The sequence below is a fragment of the Hippocampus bargibanti genome, linkage group LG03, assembly GCF_051943395.1.
Source record: "Hippocampus bargibanti isolate YZ-2025 linkage group LG03, ASM5194339v1, whole genome shotgun sequence".
NCBI classification, from domain to species: domain Eukaryota; kingdom Metazoa; phylum Chordata; class Actinopteri; order Syngnathiformes; family Syngnathidae; genus Hippocampus; species Hippocampus bargibanti.
The window spans coordinates 26,620,044-26,636,708 of NC_142736.1; the positions used below are offsets into that span (position 1 = coordinate 26,620,044).

Sequence of the window (16,665 nt, forward strand, 5' to 3'; positions counted from 1 at the left end):
AGAGAGAGAGAGAGAGAGAGAGAGAGAGAGAGAGAGAGAGAGAGAGAGAGAGAGAGAGAGAGAGAGAGAGAGGGCGTTATGGGCCATCCAGGAGCTGTTGAGATGCTCTCCTCTCCTCCATTTTAAAATCAATAACATTTTTCACTGTGCCATGTGATGTGTCAACACGTCCTCCCAAAGAGCCCCCAAGGCACAAGGTGCTGCTCATCCCAATTGCATGCAGTGATTTGGGGCTTTTGCGCTGAACCTGACACCCCGACTACCACCAACTACTATTTCTGAGTAGAACGTTCGCTTGAAGAAAACTATGTTTAGGTCTCTGTCGCCCTCCTGTGGCTATCACAGGAACCTGAGGTCCGGGAAAAGTATATTTCCAACATTGCAGGTGGCTCAATGATTTTTTTTTTGCGCTAATAGAACCATATAAACACCATCCTGCTGAGTGAGAGTCGAGTTTCACCTTCCTTTCATAACTTTGCTTCTGTGAAATGTAAATTTCTCCACTGCGAGTCGATTAAAAGTAAATCCAATCCAATTCACCAACCAAGTAGCAAACCAACCAGCTCGCTTAGTGGCCAGCACCAAACGATACAATTGTATAGCACAAATGGGCTCCTGTTTCCAGTGAGTGTTTGATAGATAAACATGGACTGTGAATTTGCCATCAGTGAGGAGAAAACTAGTGAGCCAGGTCACAGTGGTGGGTGGGTCAATGCGACAAGGTACTTGTCTTTTCAACAACATGGAAAACAGATGCGCTAAAGCTGAGCTAAATAGTTGCAGTCGAAACTAGTGCAGGACTGTCCTACCAAAAATGGTGTTGATCCTCTCAACCATCCATCAAGCCATTTTCTACAATACATGTCCTCCATTGGGTCACCCCTGCAGTGCACAGGATGCCTATTCCGGCAGACTTTTTATTTTATTTATGTATTTATTTTTTAACCAAGAATCTCAGGCGCCTATAACAATACTGCATATTGCAACTGCTACAACACTGACCATTTTAGTGATTAGCATTTATCAGTAAATAATTTTCACTGATGCCGTTTAGCCAATGTTAATATTTGCACAGACTGCAAACAGTCCTCAAATGAGGTGCTGAAAGAAGCCAAATATACCTAACACGTGATTAGTGACATCATGGGATAGAAGCTCTTCCTCATTCAAAATGACTCACGACTTGTCAGGGAGTCAAACTTGACCAAGAGCCCAGTGACCTTCAATCATCAAACTTCAGGCTACACTTTTCAACAATTTCAACCAATAATATTTTAATTGTTTTGTAAGAAAATCTTGAAGGCAGAATATTACATACTTTTTAAGGAACTAGAAAATGACACGTTTAATGTTTCGAGATGCTTTCTGGGTAAGTCATATTTTATGGTTTCATCCTTGAAAAGTTGGACTAAACGAATGGAACGTTTGATAGTAGTCTTCAGGTATATGGGGTGCATGGACCTGTGCTAAAAATAAGACATGTACAAGGAATTAGACATTGTGATTTCCTTAGAGTGTTGTAAAAGTGGTCTTTTGAAACTATGTCACAAAAAGTAAAGTGGTGCATATGAATAATTGTCTGCTTCCAAAGTAGTAAAATGGGTGCTGGCAAGTATTGTGAGAAATTAACAAAAATTAATATAATTGAACTATTAAAAAGAACATTTAATGTTTATTCTCCTTTAATAATGATAGTCTGGATAAAATAGAAAAGGTTGTTTGTGGCCTGCAGCATATACTTTGCCCATCCCTGGTTTATATTCATCTTATTAGTCTAAGCAGTTAAACATAATCACTCCCTCCAAGGTACTGGAAAAAACAAGTTCTGCTTTTTTTTTAAACCAATGGTGGGTGCAGAATTACTTTAAAGACATGTGGCAATAGCTGTTGAGCAATGCTCATCATTGCGCCGGTGTATTTACGCAACCGCACGCGTTGTCCGTTTTTCACAGGGGTCCGATTTTACCTGCCACGCTGGCTATGAAGCTTTGGTGCAACGCCTTCGAGATGGTAGACAAATGTGTAAAGATGTGGAAGAGCTGTTAAAGATGAGGTACGGATTTTATCTCCTGAAAATACATGATTATGCACATTACACAGTAACATGCACAGCAATAGACATGGAATGAAACTTCTAGAGCGCCCCTCAAACTGTGCAGATCAGAATCATGCACCATGTGAAACTTCATCTGAATGAGTTTCAAAAAGAAGGGGAAGCAATACCATGTGTACTTAACAGAAATATTCTACTTTTATAAAGGAGAGTGATTTTCACGTTTGCCGCCAACGGGTGGCAATGTAGCTACAATGCAGCTATACAGGTATTAATAATGATAATACATGTCATTTATAAGCGCCTTTCAAAACTCTCAAGGTCACTTTACAGTCACAGGATAAGTTTTTCTGTGGGTGAGCAGTGGCAGCCACATACGCCAGCGTTCACTCAACCCACTCATAGAAAGCTAACTAGCTAACTAATAATAATAATAATCATCATCATAATAATAATACATGTCATTTATAAGCGTCTTTCAAAACTCTCAAGGTCACATTAAAGTCACTATTGGTCATTTGAAACAGTGGCAGTTAAAAGGACTCCCGTCACGATCATTCAGTGTCGGGTCATTGTTTGTTTCACCCTATCAGGTTTGTTTCATCTTTTCATGTTTTACGCATGGTTTTGTTTGCTACTTTGGACCATTTTGTTCTGATGACTTTGTTGTTTGAGATTTTGTTCCTATCGACTTTATTTGATACAATTTGTCAAATACGCCCTTTTCCTCGCTCCTGCCTGCTTTTTTGTGGTCCAGCACCACCACCACCTTCTAAATCGTGACAGAGATGGACTAGGTCACTAGAAATGGAAAAATAATGGCATCATTTATTCGACATAAACAGTAAAATAATAGTTTAACTCATTCACTGCCATTCCCAAATGTATTCGGGAAATGAAAAGCATGACATGGAGCGCCATTCCCAAATTTGTTCAGGTTTTGTTTTTCTTGCGGGGGGTGCCGATAAAGCGCTGGTCAGACCTCTGGCAATGTTTTTCCCTTCTACGAGCATTTGCCTTTTATCCATGATTCAAGCTCAGATAACTCCAGACCCATAAAATTTAGGAATTAACTCTTTTTCTGATGAAAGAAGAGAGTATAAGGTTTTGAACGCTGTATTTAATGTTTATGTAGTCCGAACACTCAATATTCTGTGGGTCCTGCAATTTGAGTGAAAATGACAAAAACCCTGGCACTGGAGTGGACATATTTTTGTACATCGTCTGGCAGTGAATGCGTTAAGTAATTAGAATAAACCTTTTCCTTTAAGGTACAAACAGAATAAAATAGTTGGAGATGCTATTTACAAGATACTGCAAATACTACATTGATACTTCTTGGTGGTGGCTGGCACTTCATAATTGGAAAGGTACTTTTTTTTAAAACCTCTTGTAATGGAAAACATTTTGACTGGCTCTTACGTCTGCAATTTCACAACGGCGTTCACCTTTGCTTAAAAAATTTAGTCCTAAATGAGTCCTCAAATGTCTAAATCAATATAAAAATGTGCATGATTATATTCATCATGGAGCAATTTTTGGGGGGATACAACTGATTATCGTTCTGTGACTTTCCAAATGTTGCAAAATAATTAAGTGTTTACTTTGGTCGTGTTTCATGCACAGGGCATCAGCAGAGGAGAAATATGGGCGGGAACTGATGACCATCGCCCGCAAAGCTGGAGGACACGCAGAGATCAGGTAATCGGCTCGACATTTAGTCCACTCGTGAAGGAAAACAATATCATGAAAGACGACTGAATTATTTCGTCGTACAATTTTCCTTTACAGCACTCTAAAAGACTCTTTTGAACAACTAAGAACACGTAAGTTCATCTATTATCACAATACTTTTCTATCTCTGACAATAAACATTTCTACTTCAAATAAAGACCTGACATTTTCTACAGTTGAGATAATAAATAGCAAATGCCAGCGATGGATGAAATTATCTCATGGAATGAGCCACGTGCTTTACATACTGTACCTTGCGTGTTGTTTGTGGTTGCAGAGATAGAGAACATGGGAAATTTTCACATCCAATTGTCAGAGGCAATGAAAGAGGAGGTGAGAAAGGTGGAGGCGTTCAGAGAGAGGCAGAAAGAGCAGAGGAAGAAGGTACGTGGCCAATTGCTACGAAAGATGAGTGTCAATATCCCACACGAGAGGCCATAGTTCTAATCAACCATGTTCCCTCTCCCCCATTCCAGTTCGAAAGCATCATGGAGAAAGTGCAGAAGAGGAAGGTGTCATTATTTAGGAAAACAATGGAGGTAAGGACATTAGTGGCGGGCCATGCATGTCACTCTTGGGCCTTCAGTAGTGCTAAGTCTGAATCAATCAGCAGTGTGAGTGTGGTGTAATATTACTACACGTCCACTAGAGGGTGCGATTGGCCAGAATACTATTTGTGACTTGTCATTAAATTAATATTTTTACTGTGAATGTGTGGATTCATAATAACCTCATAAAGTTGCAATATTATTTATTTTTGCCAGCTTCGGAGCTGTCCAACCTTAATGATGTCCATCTATTGTTGAAAAGTACGTCTTGAAAATGGCTTTAACAGTAAATCTGCAACCACATCTATTTCTGCTCCTCCTTCAGCCATTGTGGGTTGACAAACCCGCTATTAAATCAACACAACAATATATTTGCTGATGCAGCTTGCTACAGATAGTGTGCTAGCTCTGGCCAGTATGCTCTTATCACCTAGCGAGTGATCCTAGTGACTAGCCAATCATGTGACCAGCCAATCAAAACTCGGCCCTTTTCAGCGCCTTCTTTTACTGATTTCATGTACTACTGTGTTAATATTGAAAAAAATATTGATTGTGTGACAATAATGTAAATGTAATGTAAATTTGTAAATTTTCGTCAAAACGTATCAAATAAAACCTCAGAGGAGCAGAATCATCGAATTGTTTGACCCAGAAATCTTGATAGGATTGAACAATATTAAAAGCAGCTCATGGTATTATGAGTCAAAATAAAACACTGCAAATTGTCTCTCCAACCCACAGTCAAAGAAAAACTACGAGGCAAAATGCAAGGAGGCTGACGACACATCAGAGAAGTCCGCCATTGTGGGCAAAAATGGTGAAAAGGTACGATGCTAACTTAAAAGATATATTTGACGTATGTTGCCGTCATTGGCAGTAAATGTGTTAACGAATGCCGACCTGAGGTCAGTGTTAAGATCACACTGCTTGAATGTATGACATTGCGCAATGGGCAGGCGGGAAGCATGGCAGAAAAAAAACATAAATGCGGTACGTCATAATATAAAATATGTTACAAGGCCATTAAAGCTTCAAAATTAGCTTGTGTTGTTGCTATGGCAACAAATTCGTGAATAACTAGTTTTCAAATTTGAAGTAAAAAATAATGAATGTTATTGTGGTATACATGGGACAATTTGAAATTTTAGTTCGGACTTTAGCGAGCATCATGAAACTTGACATGCTTGGTTTGCTTTCCCGGGCCGAATAAAATGACGTAGCGGGCCAGATTTGGCCCCCGGGCCTTGACTTTGACACCAGTGCTCTAAATTGTCCCTTGGTGTTAATGATTGTTTGTAAACGTGTCGCCTTTAATTAGCTGGCAACTACTTTTTGGGTAAAAGAAGGCTCATTTTTGGATGGCATTTATTTTTTGTGAGATGCACCAGGTTATGCAAAATAAATGTTTGTTTGTTGTTAAATATGTCTGACAGGTACGCCACAGGGCCAAGCAATGCAGGCAGGCAGCGTGTGAAGCAGGTACAATGTTGCTCTTTTAAATGTAACAGTTACGGCCATTTTGAAGTATTTCTGAGGAAAAAGCTTTCTGTATCCTCTGCATTTTGTATAACGACCTCCAAACTTTTTCACAGAGAAATTGTACTTGACCAACATCGACCAACTGGAAAATATTCGCCAAGACTGGGAGGAAACTCACAGAAGCACGTGCGAGGTAACTTGACAAGTTTTACGCACTGTCACAAGCAGGAAGTTCCTACCGCTTCCTCTTTCTCGACACCGTTTCGTCTCGTGTGGGGAAATGCGAGTCATTGTGCAGTGAATCAGCTAAAAGTGGAACAAAATCCCATTGCTGAAAATGCAGACGTGGTTTTGTAGGTCTTCCAGCAAATGGAAGCCGATCGTATCAGTTTGCTCAGGTGTACCCTGTGGGACCACTGCAATCACATCTCCATGCAATGTGTCAAAGATGATGAGGTAGGCATAACCTGAAACCATTAAAATCCATCCACTCTTTATAACATGTGCAAGAAATCTAATGACCAACACTATTTTTTCTGCAAGCATTGCATAATTATAACCCGTGATATCCAATGAACGGTCTCATCTCAGTTCTTTGAGGAGGTAAGGAAGTACCTGGAGCACTGTGACATCACCACAGACAACAACTGTTTTATCGAGATGAAAAGGACAGGCTGGCATCCACCAGGTGATTTCCTAACATGCACTATTACAAGAGACAAAAAAAACTTTACACTTACATTCACCCTATTTGAAAATCAGCATCAGAAAACCTTTATTCGTCCCACAATGGGGAAATTTAAGTCTTACAAACTTAGCGTGCATATCATTTGTATGTTTGGGGGCACAAGCCTCATAAATTGAAATACATATATATATATATATATATATATATATATATATATATATATATATATATAGTATATAGTCACGTTATATATATATATAGGGAGTACACACATATATATGTGTGATATATATATCCGACCCTGTGTATATATATATATATATATATATATATATATAGTATATATATATACATATATACACATATATATATATATATATAACGATATATATATATATATATATATATATATATATATACACACACATATATATATATATATATATATACAGTAAAGTCTCGTTATATCGATATCGGATATATCGATAGTCCCGGTTATATCGATACTATTTCTATGCACGCACAGAGAAAATTACATGCAAACAGGGTCGGATATATCGATAGTCCCGGTTTTTGTATTTGGACATAATTCTAAACCCTTCAAAAGGGGCATCAAATATGATTACACTTTACTGTATCTTCCATTCATGTAGTAGTTACTGTACTCAATGTTTCTTAATCCCCCATCTGCACCAAAACAATTTCTTGTTTACTTGTCACAGAGCCCATCGTTTTTGAAAACTATTACCAGACGGAGACCAAGTCCAGGGACGGAAATGACCGAGTATGCTTAACAGGGGGCGGAGAAGACCTCATGAGGATGACCTCAAATTCTCTTTTGGAATCTACTCCGGAGACCAAAGTTGATAGTCGGCCCTCAATGCTGCCCTCTAGTGAGGGAGGTCAGTCCTGTGTCGTTTACGGTTATGGTGTGATGAAAAGATAAGTGCTCACTTCTTTCTCTGCTTCATGTGACTTCTTCAGATGGGTCGTATGCATCCCTGCTGGGGCTCCAGCAGCCAGCTGTGGACGAAGACACCTATATTGCACTTTACAACTACATTGCACAGGTGCTCTGGAAAGGATTCATTTCATATCCTTCATTTCCAACTGAAAATTCCGGCATTAGTATGCTTTTTGACATCACGACCAAAAAAGTTGGGCGCACGAATAGATGTCTAATGTCTGCCCCGCCATGTTATCACATATCAATCACAATAGTATTAAACATACCTACGGTAATGCTTATTGTATGATCGATTCAGGTGGAAGACGAGCTGACGGTCCAAAGAGGTGACGTTGTTCAGGTCCAAGAGCGCGGTGAAGATGGCTGGTGGACCGTGGAGAGAAACAGACAGGAAGGAATCGTGCCTGGGAACTATCTGGGAAAACTATGAATATGCTCAAAGAAAATTTAGTGAGACACATGCCAAAAGGGGCGACTCCACGTACACTGTAAATCGAATCGGATTAATATACCTGTACCCTTATTTTATTAGTTAACTATGTATTCACCTGTTTCAAACATTTTTAAAGGATGTAAAACTTCACATTGAGTTGGACGGGCCACTAAAGGGTAATGGGGGTTTGAGAAACATGCTTTTTGTTGCCTTATATGAACAAAGTGTAGTTGTGCATCTACACCAGAGGAATTTGGGGAACCCAATAGAATGTTTAAATCCCTTCAAATATTACATATAGAGCACACAGCAAATTAATGAATAACTCGTTTTCAAATCTGAAGTCAAGAATAATGACTTTTATTGTGGTTGACATCCAAAAATATGAAATTTTGGCTCAGATTTTAGCAATCATCAAGGAATTTAACCAGTTTGATTTGCTTTCGCGGGCCGAAAAAAATGATGTGGTGGGCCGGATTTGGCCCGCGGGCCTTGACTTTGACATATGTGCCTTACATGCTATTAATAACCAAAATATCATGTCTTTCATTAGTTTTTGGTGTAAAGAAGCACAAGAACATTAGGAAAAGGATGATATTTAATGAGCATTCCTTTTACACAACATTTCGTTTCATGAGCAAATGTGCAATTTACTTTTATCATTCACATATATGCATTGCAACTGATACCAATGATTCTACAACGGCACAAAACTTTAACAATAAATTGGTATCGAAAAATATAGTAATGCACTTTAATTTTAAATGACATGTATAAAGAAAGGAATTTTTAAACCATTGTTTTTGCTCCTGATATTTGGCATTTTTGGGCCTGTACAAGTGCATCAATACCAGGTGTCACTATAGCTGACACTTTCACAATGTCATGTAAGTGCTTGTTTGTGAGCTTTGAACACATTTTTCTTTGATTGATATTGATTACTGAGAAGATGTGTTCATAAAGGTAGCGTGATGTCACGTGAGGCTAGCTGTCAGCGGGGCAGGACAAGGAGCGCAATGGGCGACAGGTTTGAATTCAAACAAAGATTTTAATAAAGGGTTTCAGGGGGCATTCACAAGCATCCGGCCACCACACTCAGAGGCTCTCTGCCTTAAAAGCCTTGCTTGCCAATCAAGCCGTGATCAGCCACAGGTGTGGGGGGTTTGGATTGCTGCCTACCAGATGGGGCCAAAACTCTCTCTGGGTGGAGCCATTTTAGGGGAATATGTTTCCCAGCCTCTCGTGACATCACAGTAAGTTGTTCCAAATATGCACAAAACCTTAGCAGCCACGGCTGTTCATTTGGGGTACCCGTGTAGTAGATACGGAAAAAAATTGTCCAGACCTATGGAGGCAAATTTGCCCTTCAAATCTGCATCACATTGCAAATCAATTATTTCTCGCTAGATTTCGACCGGTAGATAATGACATTTTGGCTAATGAGGGTGTTGAAACCCCGCGGATAGAAAAAAAAGATGTGATTGAAAAAAAAAATGCTGCTGTTTTCTTCTTCGTTGATCGAAACAGCACCAGTCTAGTGAACAATCTTTGCACCTCATTAAAAATTTAAATTCCATGCCATCTGTGAATTTTTTCCACTTTTAAATTATCCTGTGGGCCTGATCAAACCTCCTTGGGGGCCGGTTCCGGCCCACGGGCCGTATGTTTGACAACGATGATCTACATTAAAGTAAGTGGCATTGTTGACCTTGAATGAAAAAGAAGAACAAAGGAGCAGTCAAATTGAAATGTACGATTTTATTTGCTTCCTCTTCAAAGCTATATACAATATTGTTGTCACTCTTTTTCTCCTGCAGCTCCAGCAAAATATTTCGGGTTTGACGTAATTATGCCGTGTAAATGAAAACATCGCAAATTGTCACACAAAAAAATAACTATATATATTGTAAAACACAGCACTCCTACGATTGAGTATATTGAGGATTAAACTAAAAAGATGAAAATACAAAGAGAGGCTTAATACAGATACACCCACTTACAACATTGGGGATCCAACTGGCTCAGTGCTTCAACAATGAAGCGGATTCTGAACTAAACTCACAGGATGAAAACAAAAAGGAAAATATAAAGTATCGGCTTTGCTGCTAAATTATATTTTTAAGAGGGGAAAAAAACAACACTGTATTGGCTTTTGTTTGATTTTCATCAAAACAACCACATAATGTCTTCAAAGCTCCAATCACAGTACAAAGTAGCACATAAGGAAAATCGTCACGACACACAGCCAGTTCGCACACATATTTCGTGAGATTTTGTACAAGAGGATGAAGATGTCGTTCCAAATATGGCCATCTCAAACACCCCTTTTTTTTCAACTTCATTGGGAAAAAAATGGAGAAAAAAAACTCCAAATTAGGGTTAAAATGAAAACTGGGGCTTTTTTTGGTTGGAAAAAAAAATAGCATTTAATGTCGCTCCGCTTTGTTAACTGGGTTTACTTATATTTCTAAATTGCTCTCAAAGGAGTAAAGTCTCAAAAAAGGGCTTTTCTGAATCAGAAGTCAGAAGATGTGGTGAAATCCAGTTAGCAGAGTCAAACCACTGATATTAGCTGATAGCGCTAACCGCGTATTTATTGGCTAGCTACTGGATGCAGTAGTTAGCTAATTTTAAGATTGTGTTTTGTTTTATTTTGCTTATCTTCTGTGCTGGCTTAAATGTTAACATTTGTTCCATGAAATCATGTACAGTGATACCCCGGTTTACGAACCCCTTGGCTTACGAACTTTTCGGTTTACGAATGTTAAATTTATGAAAATTTTACCTGGGCATAAGAACTTTACGTTGGCATACGAACTTTTTTCGTACACTGCGCTGCCTCAATGAGAGACGATTCTTCTAACAACAAAATGGCAGCTTGTCCTCTATTCCCGGCCCCCAATCTTCGGTTAAAGCCATGTGATTGGTCAAGAACGCAGCAGTGAGGGGGGTGGTTTAAACATTAAAGAGACAGGCAGACGACAGTGAGAGAGTTTCAACTTTGATAGTTCAAAGGCAGAGTGTAGACTGCAAGGTTAAAATATCCCATCAATCAGGCTCCACAAACAACCCGCACAAGCCACCTGTACACTTGATGCAAAAAGATATCAACACAGCTAAACAGAACACAATTGATGAGGAACTAGATAAAATGATCACAGAGAAAGCACCAACAAGGGATCATTCCTCAAGATGGTGAAAGAAGGTTAAGTTTCTCATTAAGTGTTTGATGCTGATGAAACCGGCCACTCCATTCCATCAAGCCATCAACGACCATCACAAAGGTCAATAAAACGACTTTATTATGCAGTACAGTTCATTTCTTTAATTATAATAGAATAGTGCATTTATTATACATACAATAAGGTATATTTTGTGTAGTTTTAAGGCTTAGAAAATTAGAAAGTAGAAAATTATGTTTTATGGGGACCTGGGAACGGATTATTCTCATTTTAATGGTTTCCTATGGGAAATTAATTTTTGGGATACACACTTTTCGCCTTACACACACTCTGTCTGGGAAGCAATTAAGTTCGTAAGCCAAGGTATCACTGTACATTTTCCAACAAAGAAAAACCTTTTGATATCTAGCTAGTACGCTCGTGCATTTGGAAATTCACTCGAGTGTCATAACAGCGTTCTAGGAGCATTTTGAGTTCCGAGATGGAGAGCGCATTGAGATTTGGCGTCATTTGGGATTTGGTTTTTATCAAATAAATTCCCCTGAAAAAGAGACAGACGTACTCTGTATTGACTTTCTATGTTTTGTTTTTTGACTAGTGCGATTTACACTCAAGAGCGATGTGCATCTATCAAGTAATTTTTGTGTGTTTAAATTCATACTTGCAATACTCATTTGGCCCATCCTCATACATTTCCAGCGATCACTTTACATCAGCATCTATTTATTTTCTTTATTTGTTTATATTGTCATTCTGACTGAATGAAGCATATTTTATTTTGAAAAGACGAACTAATGCTAATAGCCATTCACACGGCAAACTTGTGAAATCATGTCAGGGAAAGAACATAAAAATAAAAAAGCTCACAAAGCATGTCAATAATAAGAATAAATAGGCGGTTCCTCGTGTTGGGACCACGTCGTCAGTGTTTTGCTACTTCATTGGATTGTGCAAGGTGTGCTTGAGTTTATATACCTAAGCTTAAATATAGAACTACTGGTGCATGACATGGTAATGCTTGCCTTCCAATGCGATCCACGCGAGTCCTTCAAGCGTAGCTGTTGGTGGTGACCAGCAGTTCGTACGCCGGGTCGTGACTCCGCCGACAGAGCACCACGCAAGCGCAGAGCATGCCGAGCATCTGCGATCACACGGACAAGGCGGGGTTATCCAATTTTGCAGTCCAAGGTTTCACCTTTAAGTCATTCACTGCCAGACGATGTGCAAAAATGCGTCCACGCCAGTGCCAGGGTTATTGTCATTTTAACTCAAATTGCAGGACCCACAAAATATTGAGTTTTTGAACTACATAAACATTCAATGCAGCGTAAAAAACCTGAGACTCTCTTCTTTCATCAGAAAAAAAAGTTAATTCCGAAGTTATATGTGTCTGGAGTTATCTGGTCTTAAAATGGAGGCGGCTGTACAAAAGGCAAATGCTGCCTCGAGGAGGGAAAAACATTGCCAGAGGTCTGACCAGCACTTTATCGGCACCCCCACCAAGTAAAAACAAAACTCGAACAAATTCGGGAATGGCGCTCCACGTCATGCTTTTCAAATTCCAGAATAAATTCGGGAGAGGCAGTGAATGAGTGAGATGCAAATTTGAAAAATGAGTCATCCTCACCTGTATCGATGCAAAAGTGAGCGCAGTCCAAATGACATACATCATAATCTCCTTTAACTTCTTCACAACCAGAGCTTCACAACCCTAAAGGAAAAATAATAACAATAATAGAATAACATAAAACGAGTATGTGTGAAGAACTTCAAAGAACAGAATTGTTGGTTTGACTCATTCACTTCCAGACATGCAAAAATGTGTCCACTTCAGTGCCAGGGTTTTTGTCATTGTCACTCGAATTCCAGGACCCACAGAATATTGGGTTTGACGACTACATAAACATTCAATGCAGCATTCGAAACCTTAGACTCTCTTCTTTCATCAGAAAAAAAAAGCGTTAATTCCTAAATTATATGGGTCTGGAGTTATATGAGCTTGAAATGAGGGCAGCTGTCCAAAATACAATGCAATACATACATATTGGTTTATATAGCGCTTTAGATACACCTGAAGCTGGAACAAAGCGCGAACATGGAAAAAAGGAAAATGCTGCCCCCTTGTGGAAAAGAAAAAAGCATTGCCAGAGGCCACGGCCAGCGCTTTATCGGCACCCAAACAAGTAAAAACATATTTTCAATTCCTGAATACATTTGTCAATGGCAGTGAATAAGTAATATATATATATATATATATATATATATATATATATATATATATATATATATATATATATATATATATATATATATATATATATATATGTGTATGTGTGTGTGTGTGTGTGTGTGTGTGTGTGTGTGTGTGTGTGTGTGTGTGTGTGTGTGTGTGTTTGTTTAAAAAAAAATCATTGGCACCTCTTGGTATAAATCTGCCGGTCGGGCAAGGGTGCCAGTACAGTTGCTGATGTTGGGTTGGCAGCAGCTGACAGGGACGCTGTTGTTTTTGGACTCTTTAAACCAAGGAGTATTCCTCCAGTCCGAGTAATTGTGGATACCGCAGCAGTGAAGCTAAAAATACAAATAAGAAATATTTTCACATATCTGTGGAGTAGTCAACGGCGGATACATCATGTCTTGGGTGTCCCAAACTCTGGAACTCACTTCCTTCCAACATTCGATTCTCATCCCACCTTCAAATCCCATCTCAAAACCCACCTATTTAAAATTGCATTATCTGTGTCGCTCTTTGTCTTGTTTCTATCTATAATTGTATTTTATTTATTGTATTCTATTTTGTGATTATATTTTATTTATTATAGTACCTATGCTTGTCTGTGACTGTAAAGTGTCCTTAGGTCACTGAGCCCTCACCTGGCGCTGCACATAGTCGATTGCGCGACTGGGAGCGTCCGTGTTGGTGCCGTTATACTCATTGTAAACATTCTGGATGGAGTGGTTCACCTCATCTTCCACCTGCAACACACATACTTTCTCAAACAATCTCATCTTTTTTTGGGAAGTATTTTGGATTATTTGCAGATTTTCAACGTTTTTTTTTTTTTTAATTTGACATGCATAACAGTGACTGTGAAAGCAAATTGAAACTGCTTTGAAATATTATCAAGAAGCTTACTTTTGCTCTGTAGATGTAACCCAGCACCACCACCACACATTCTGTTACAAACACCAGCAGCAAGATGGCAGCAAACTAAGTAAAGGGGAAAAAATATTGAATAATTGATCATGAAGTTGGTCCTTCCAACTGAAGCTGACGCTGCTGCGCACTCACAGTGGCCAGGCCGCAGGAACTTTCGCGTATGGTGGCACAGCAACCAATCAGACCGATGACGAAGAGAAGCGTGCCCACGGCGATGATGACGATGGCTGGGATCAGAGTGTAAATGTCCTCAAAGAAGTGGTCGTAGTCGTCATAGGTGATGAACACGTAGGCGCCAATATAGCACAAAATGCCTGCTGCCGCCTACACAAAAATATTTATATGGATCTTTAGTCCGTATATTGTCACAGCCATTTCATTAGATACGTTTGAATAACACTTTATGAGTGAGAGCTCATTTAAAGGACAACCGACGTCTCCGGACAAGTTGTGTCCATAATTTGTAAAATGGCTTCAAATGACTTCTACTGAGCGTATTTTAATAAGATTCCACCGCATATAGCTATATTTTACGTTTTAAGACTCGCGCTGAATATTCAGGAAGTCTTGTTTTTGAGTTGGGGACGAGTCCGTACATGACGTCACAAAAGGAACGCCCCTGACCGAAAAAAAAGACACATTGTAGCAGTCCTTCCATCACGTCAATGTATTTTGCTGTACTTGGTTGGTCTGACAACCTCGTTTTGCACCCAAAAGCCGCCAGAAGAGGGCGTCCAAGCTCCATATAAGGAATTTATCAGCCTGTGGAAACGGAGGTGGCCACATGAGGTCGCCATTTTGTGCCTCTTTTTTTGGGTGAGACAGTTCCCCCCAATGTTGCCTTAAAATGGCACGAAATAAATTCTTTGATTGATTGCAAACATGGATGCTTTCCTCTTCAGAACTATTTGAATTATATTGATAACTGGATGTGTAACAAGAAAGCATATTCTCCGAATCTAAAGCCATTGTTTTTATTCTCCAGCAATGCAAGATGTCTTGGTGTGACATCACAAACTGGGGGCGGGAATTTCTGAAAATGCCCAATTCGCAGCTCATTTTTTTGCAGATTTTGAACACTTTAAGTCATTTTTATTGGTGTTTAGCATTTGAATAAAAATATCATATTGCGTGTTTTGGATATTTTAGATGCTATAAAACGTTTTTCTGATGACAGTTAAAAAAACAAAAAAGTGACGTCAGTTGTCCTTTAACAAAATCCATAAGAAGAAAGCTTAAAATAAGAAATCCATAGTAAAATCCACAGTATCTTAAAACCTCATGTGTTTAAAAACAAAAGTGAAGACATTTTAGAAATTAGCATTCAAAACATATTTAACAACTCACAAAGCCATCTCTGATTAAAAGTTTGCATTTCAAAAGAGTGAAATTAAATTCTTCTCTGGGAATAAGCTGCGAAAATGTGCTCCTTTGAATTGGAAAACTGCTCATTTTTAGGCCACTGATGAGCAAAACCGGTCCACAAAGAAATACTTATTTCAAGCCTTCTACTGTATTATTCATGTTTTGTTTCTTCAATATGGGTTATGATGACGCCACAAGTCCCAAATTAGTGAACACAGTGAAGGTGGTAGTTTTTTCCATGATGAATGATTTAGTACTGTATTGCAGTATCCAACAGTTAGCTCTGACTCCCACGACAGTTTCACAGGACACGATGAGTGGTTATATATAGTACAAGACTCCCTGTAGTGTGATATTGCATATGTTATTTGGTATGAAACAATCGCAAATACACGAGTCCTGACAAACTGTTTAAATGATTTTAGAATACATTTTAATGCAAATTCAGTTTTTTTTTTGCAGATGGAATAATTGAAATGATAGTGGGTTCTCTTCGATGCTGATTCTTGATGAAACAAAATGAAATGAAACAAAAGAGGGAGAAACCACCTCATGATGTCGCATGTTTGATGTGAGAATACAATATAAAGTACTAATACACTACACTCTTACTGCAACGCAGCTTTGGTTAGTGTTTTGTATTTGATTCTTTTCTAGTTATGGTATAGAAAATATTTTGCACACAAATACACACCGTAATTATCCCTCAGCTACAATGCGGCCCGATTTACGCACAAACGCAGTGCACTGCATCACTGCAAACTCTACAACAATAAATTCTCAAAGTTAATTGAATATAACCGTGACCCCTAAACAGAGCAGTATTGACACTGTACATGTGGACAGGATGCAAGTCAGTACAGGGGGATGGTGCGTGTTTATATTATGGGATGCTGACCTGTTAGCTTAAGGAGCACAGCAGGTCAACAGCTGCCACGTTACGTCATGGCGGCTCTCAGAGCAGTTTTATGCCTCGCTCCGCACGTAGTTACGTGCATGTTCTCTTATATTACAAACTATTTTCCTGACGATACGCCAGATTGAGAACGTGCATCT

General features: G+C 38.9%; 2 protein-coding genes across 3 annotated transcripts in view; one reads left to right on the forward strand and one right to left on the reverse strand.

Moving 5' to 3' along the window:
* The first annotated feature begins 1,193 nt into the window (after positions 1-1,193).
* On the forward strand, positions 1,194-9,395 carry pstpip1b (proline-serine-threonine phosphatase interacting protein 1b). Of its 2 annotated transcripts, none has more exons than XM_088992853.1 (14): positions 1,194-1,369; positions 1,953-2,053; positions 3,680-3,754; positions 3,845-3,879; positions 4,065-4,171; positions 4,264-4,326; positions 5,077-5,160; positions 5,769-5,814; positions 5,928-6,007; positions 6,172-6,270; positions 6,406-6,502; positions 7,225-7,404; positions 7,487-7,572; positions 7,768-9,395. In XM_088992853.1, the coding sequence occupies exons 1-14, from the start codon at positions 1,337-1,339 to the stop codon at positions 7,897-7,899; spliced, it is 1,218 nt and encodes a 405-aa protein (XP_088848979.1). In that variant the 5' UTR covers positions 1,194-1,336; the 3' UTR covers positions 7,900-9,395. The 2 variants fall into 2 exon arrangements, with proteins under 2 accessions (XP_088848979.1, XP_088848980.1); XM_088992854.1 differs by having other exon boundaries at positions 7,300-7,404.
* A 245-nt stretch (positions 9,396-9,640) lies between these two features.
* tspan3b (tetraspanin 3b) overlaps positions 9,641-16,665 on the reverse strand; it is a 7,274-nt gene continuing 249 nt past the window's right edge. Inside the window, exons 2-7 of the mRNA XM_088992855.1 lie at positions 14,377-14,568; positions 14,221-14,295; positions 13,959-14,060; positions 13,503-13,655; positions 12,712-12,795; positions 9,641-12,225 (exon numbers count right to left, since the gene is read on the reverse strand). Of these exons, the coding sequence (XP_088848981.1) occupies positions 12,133-12,225; positions 12,712-12,795; positions 13,503-13,655; positions 13,959-14,060; positions 14,221-14,295; positions 14,377-14,568 (699 nt within the window). The 3' untranslated portion in view covers positions 9,641-12,132. The remainder of the gene's footprint in view (positions 12,226-12,711; positions 12,796-13,502; positions 13,656-13,958; positions 14,061-14,220; positions 14,296-14,376; positions 14,569-16,665) is intronic.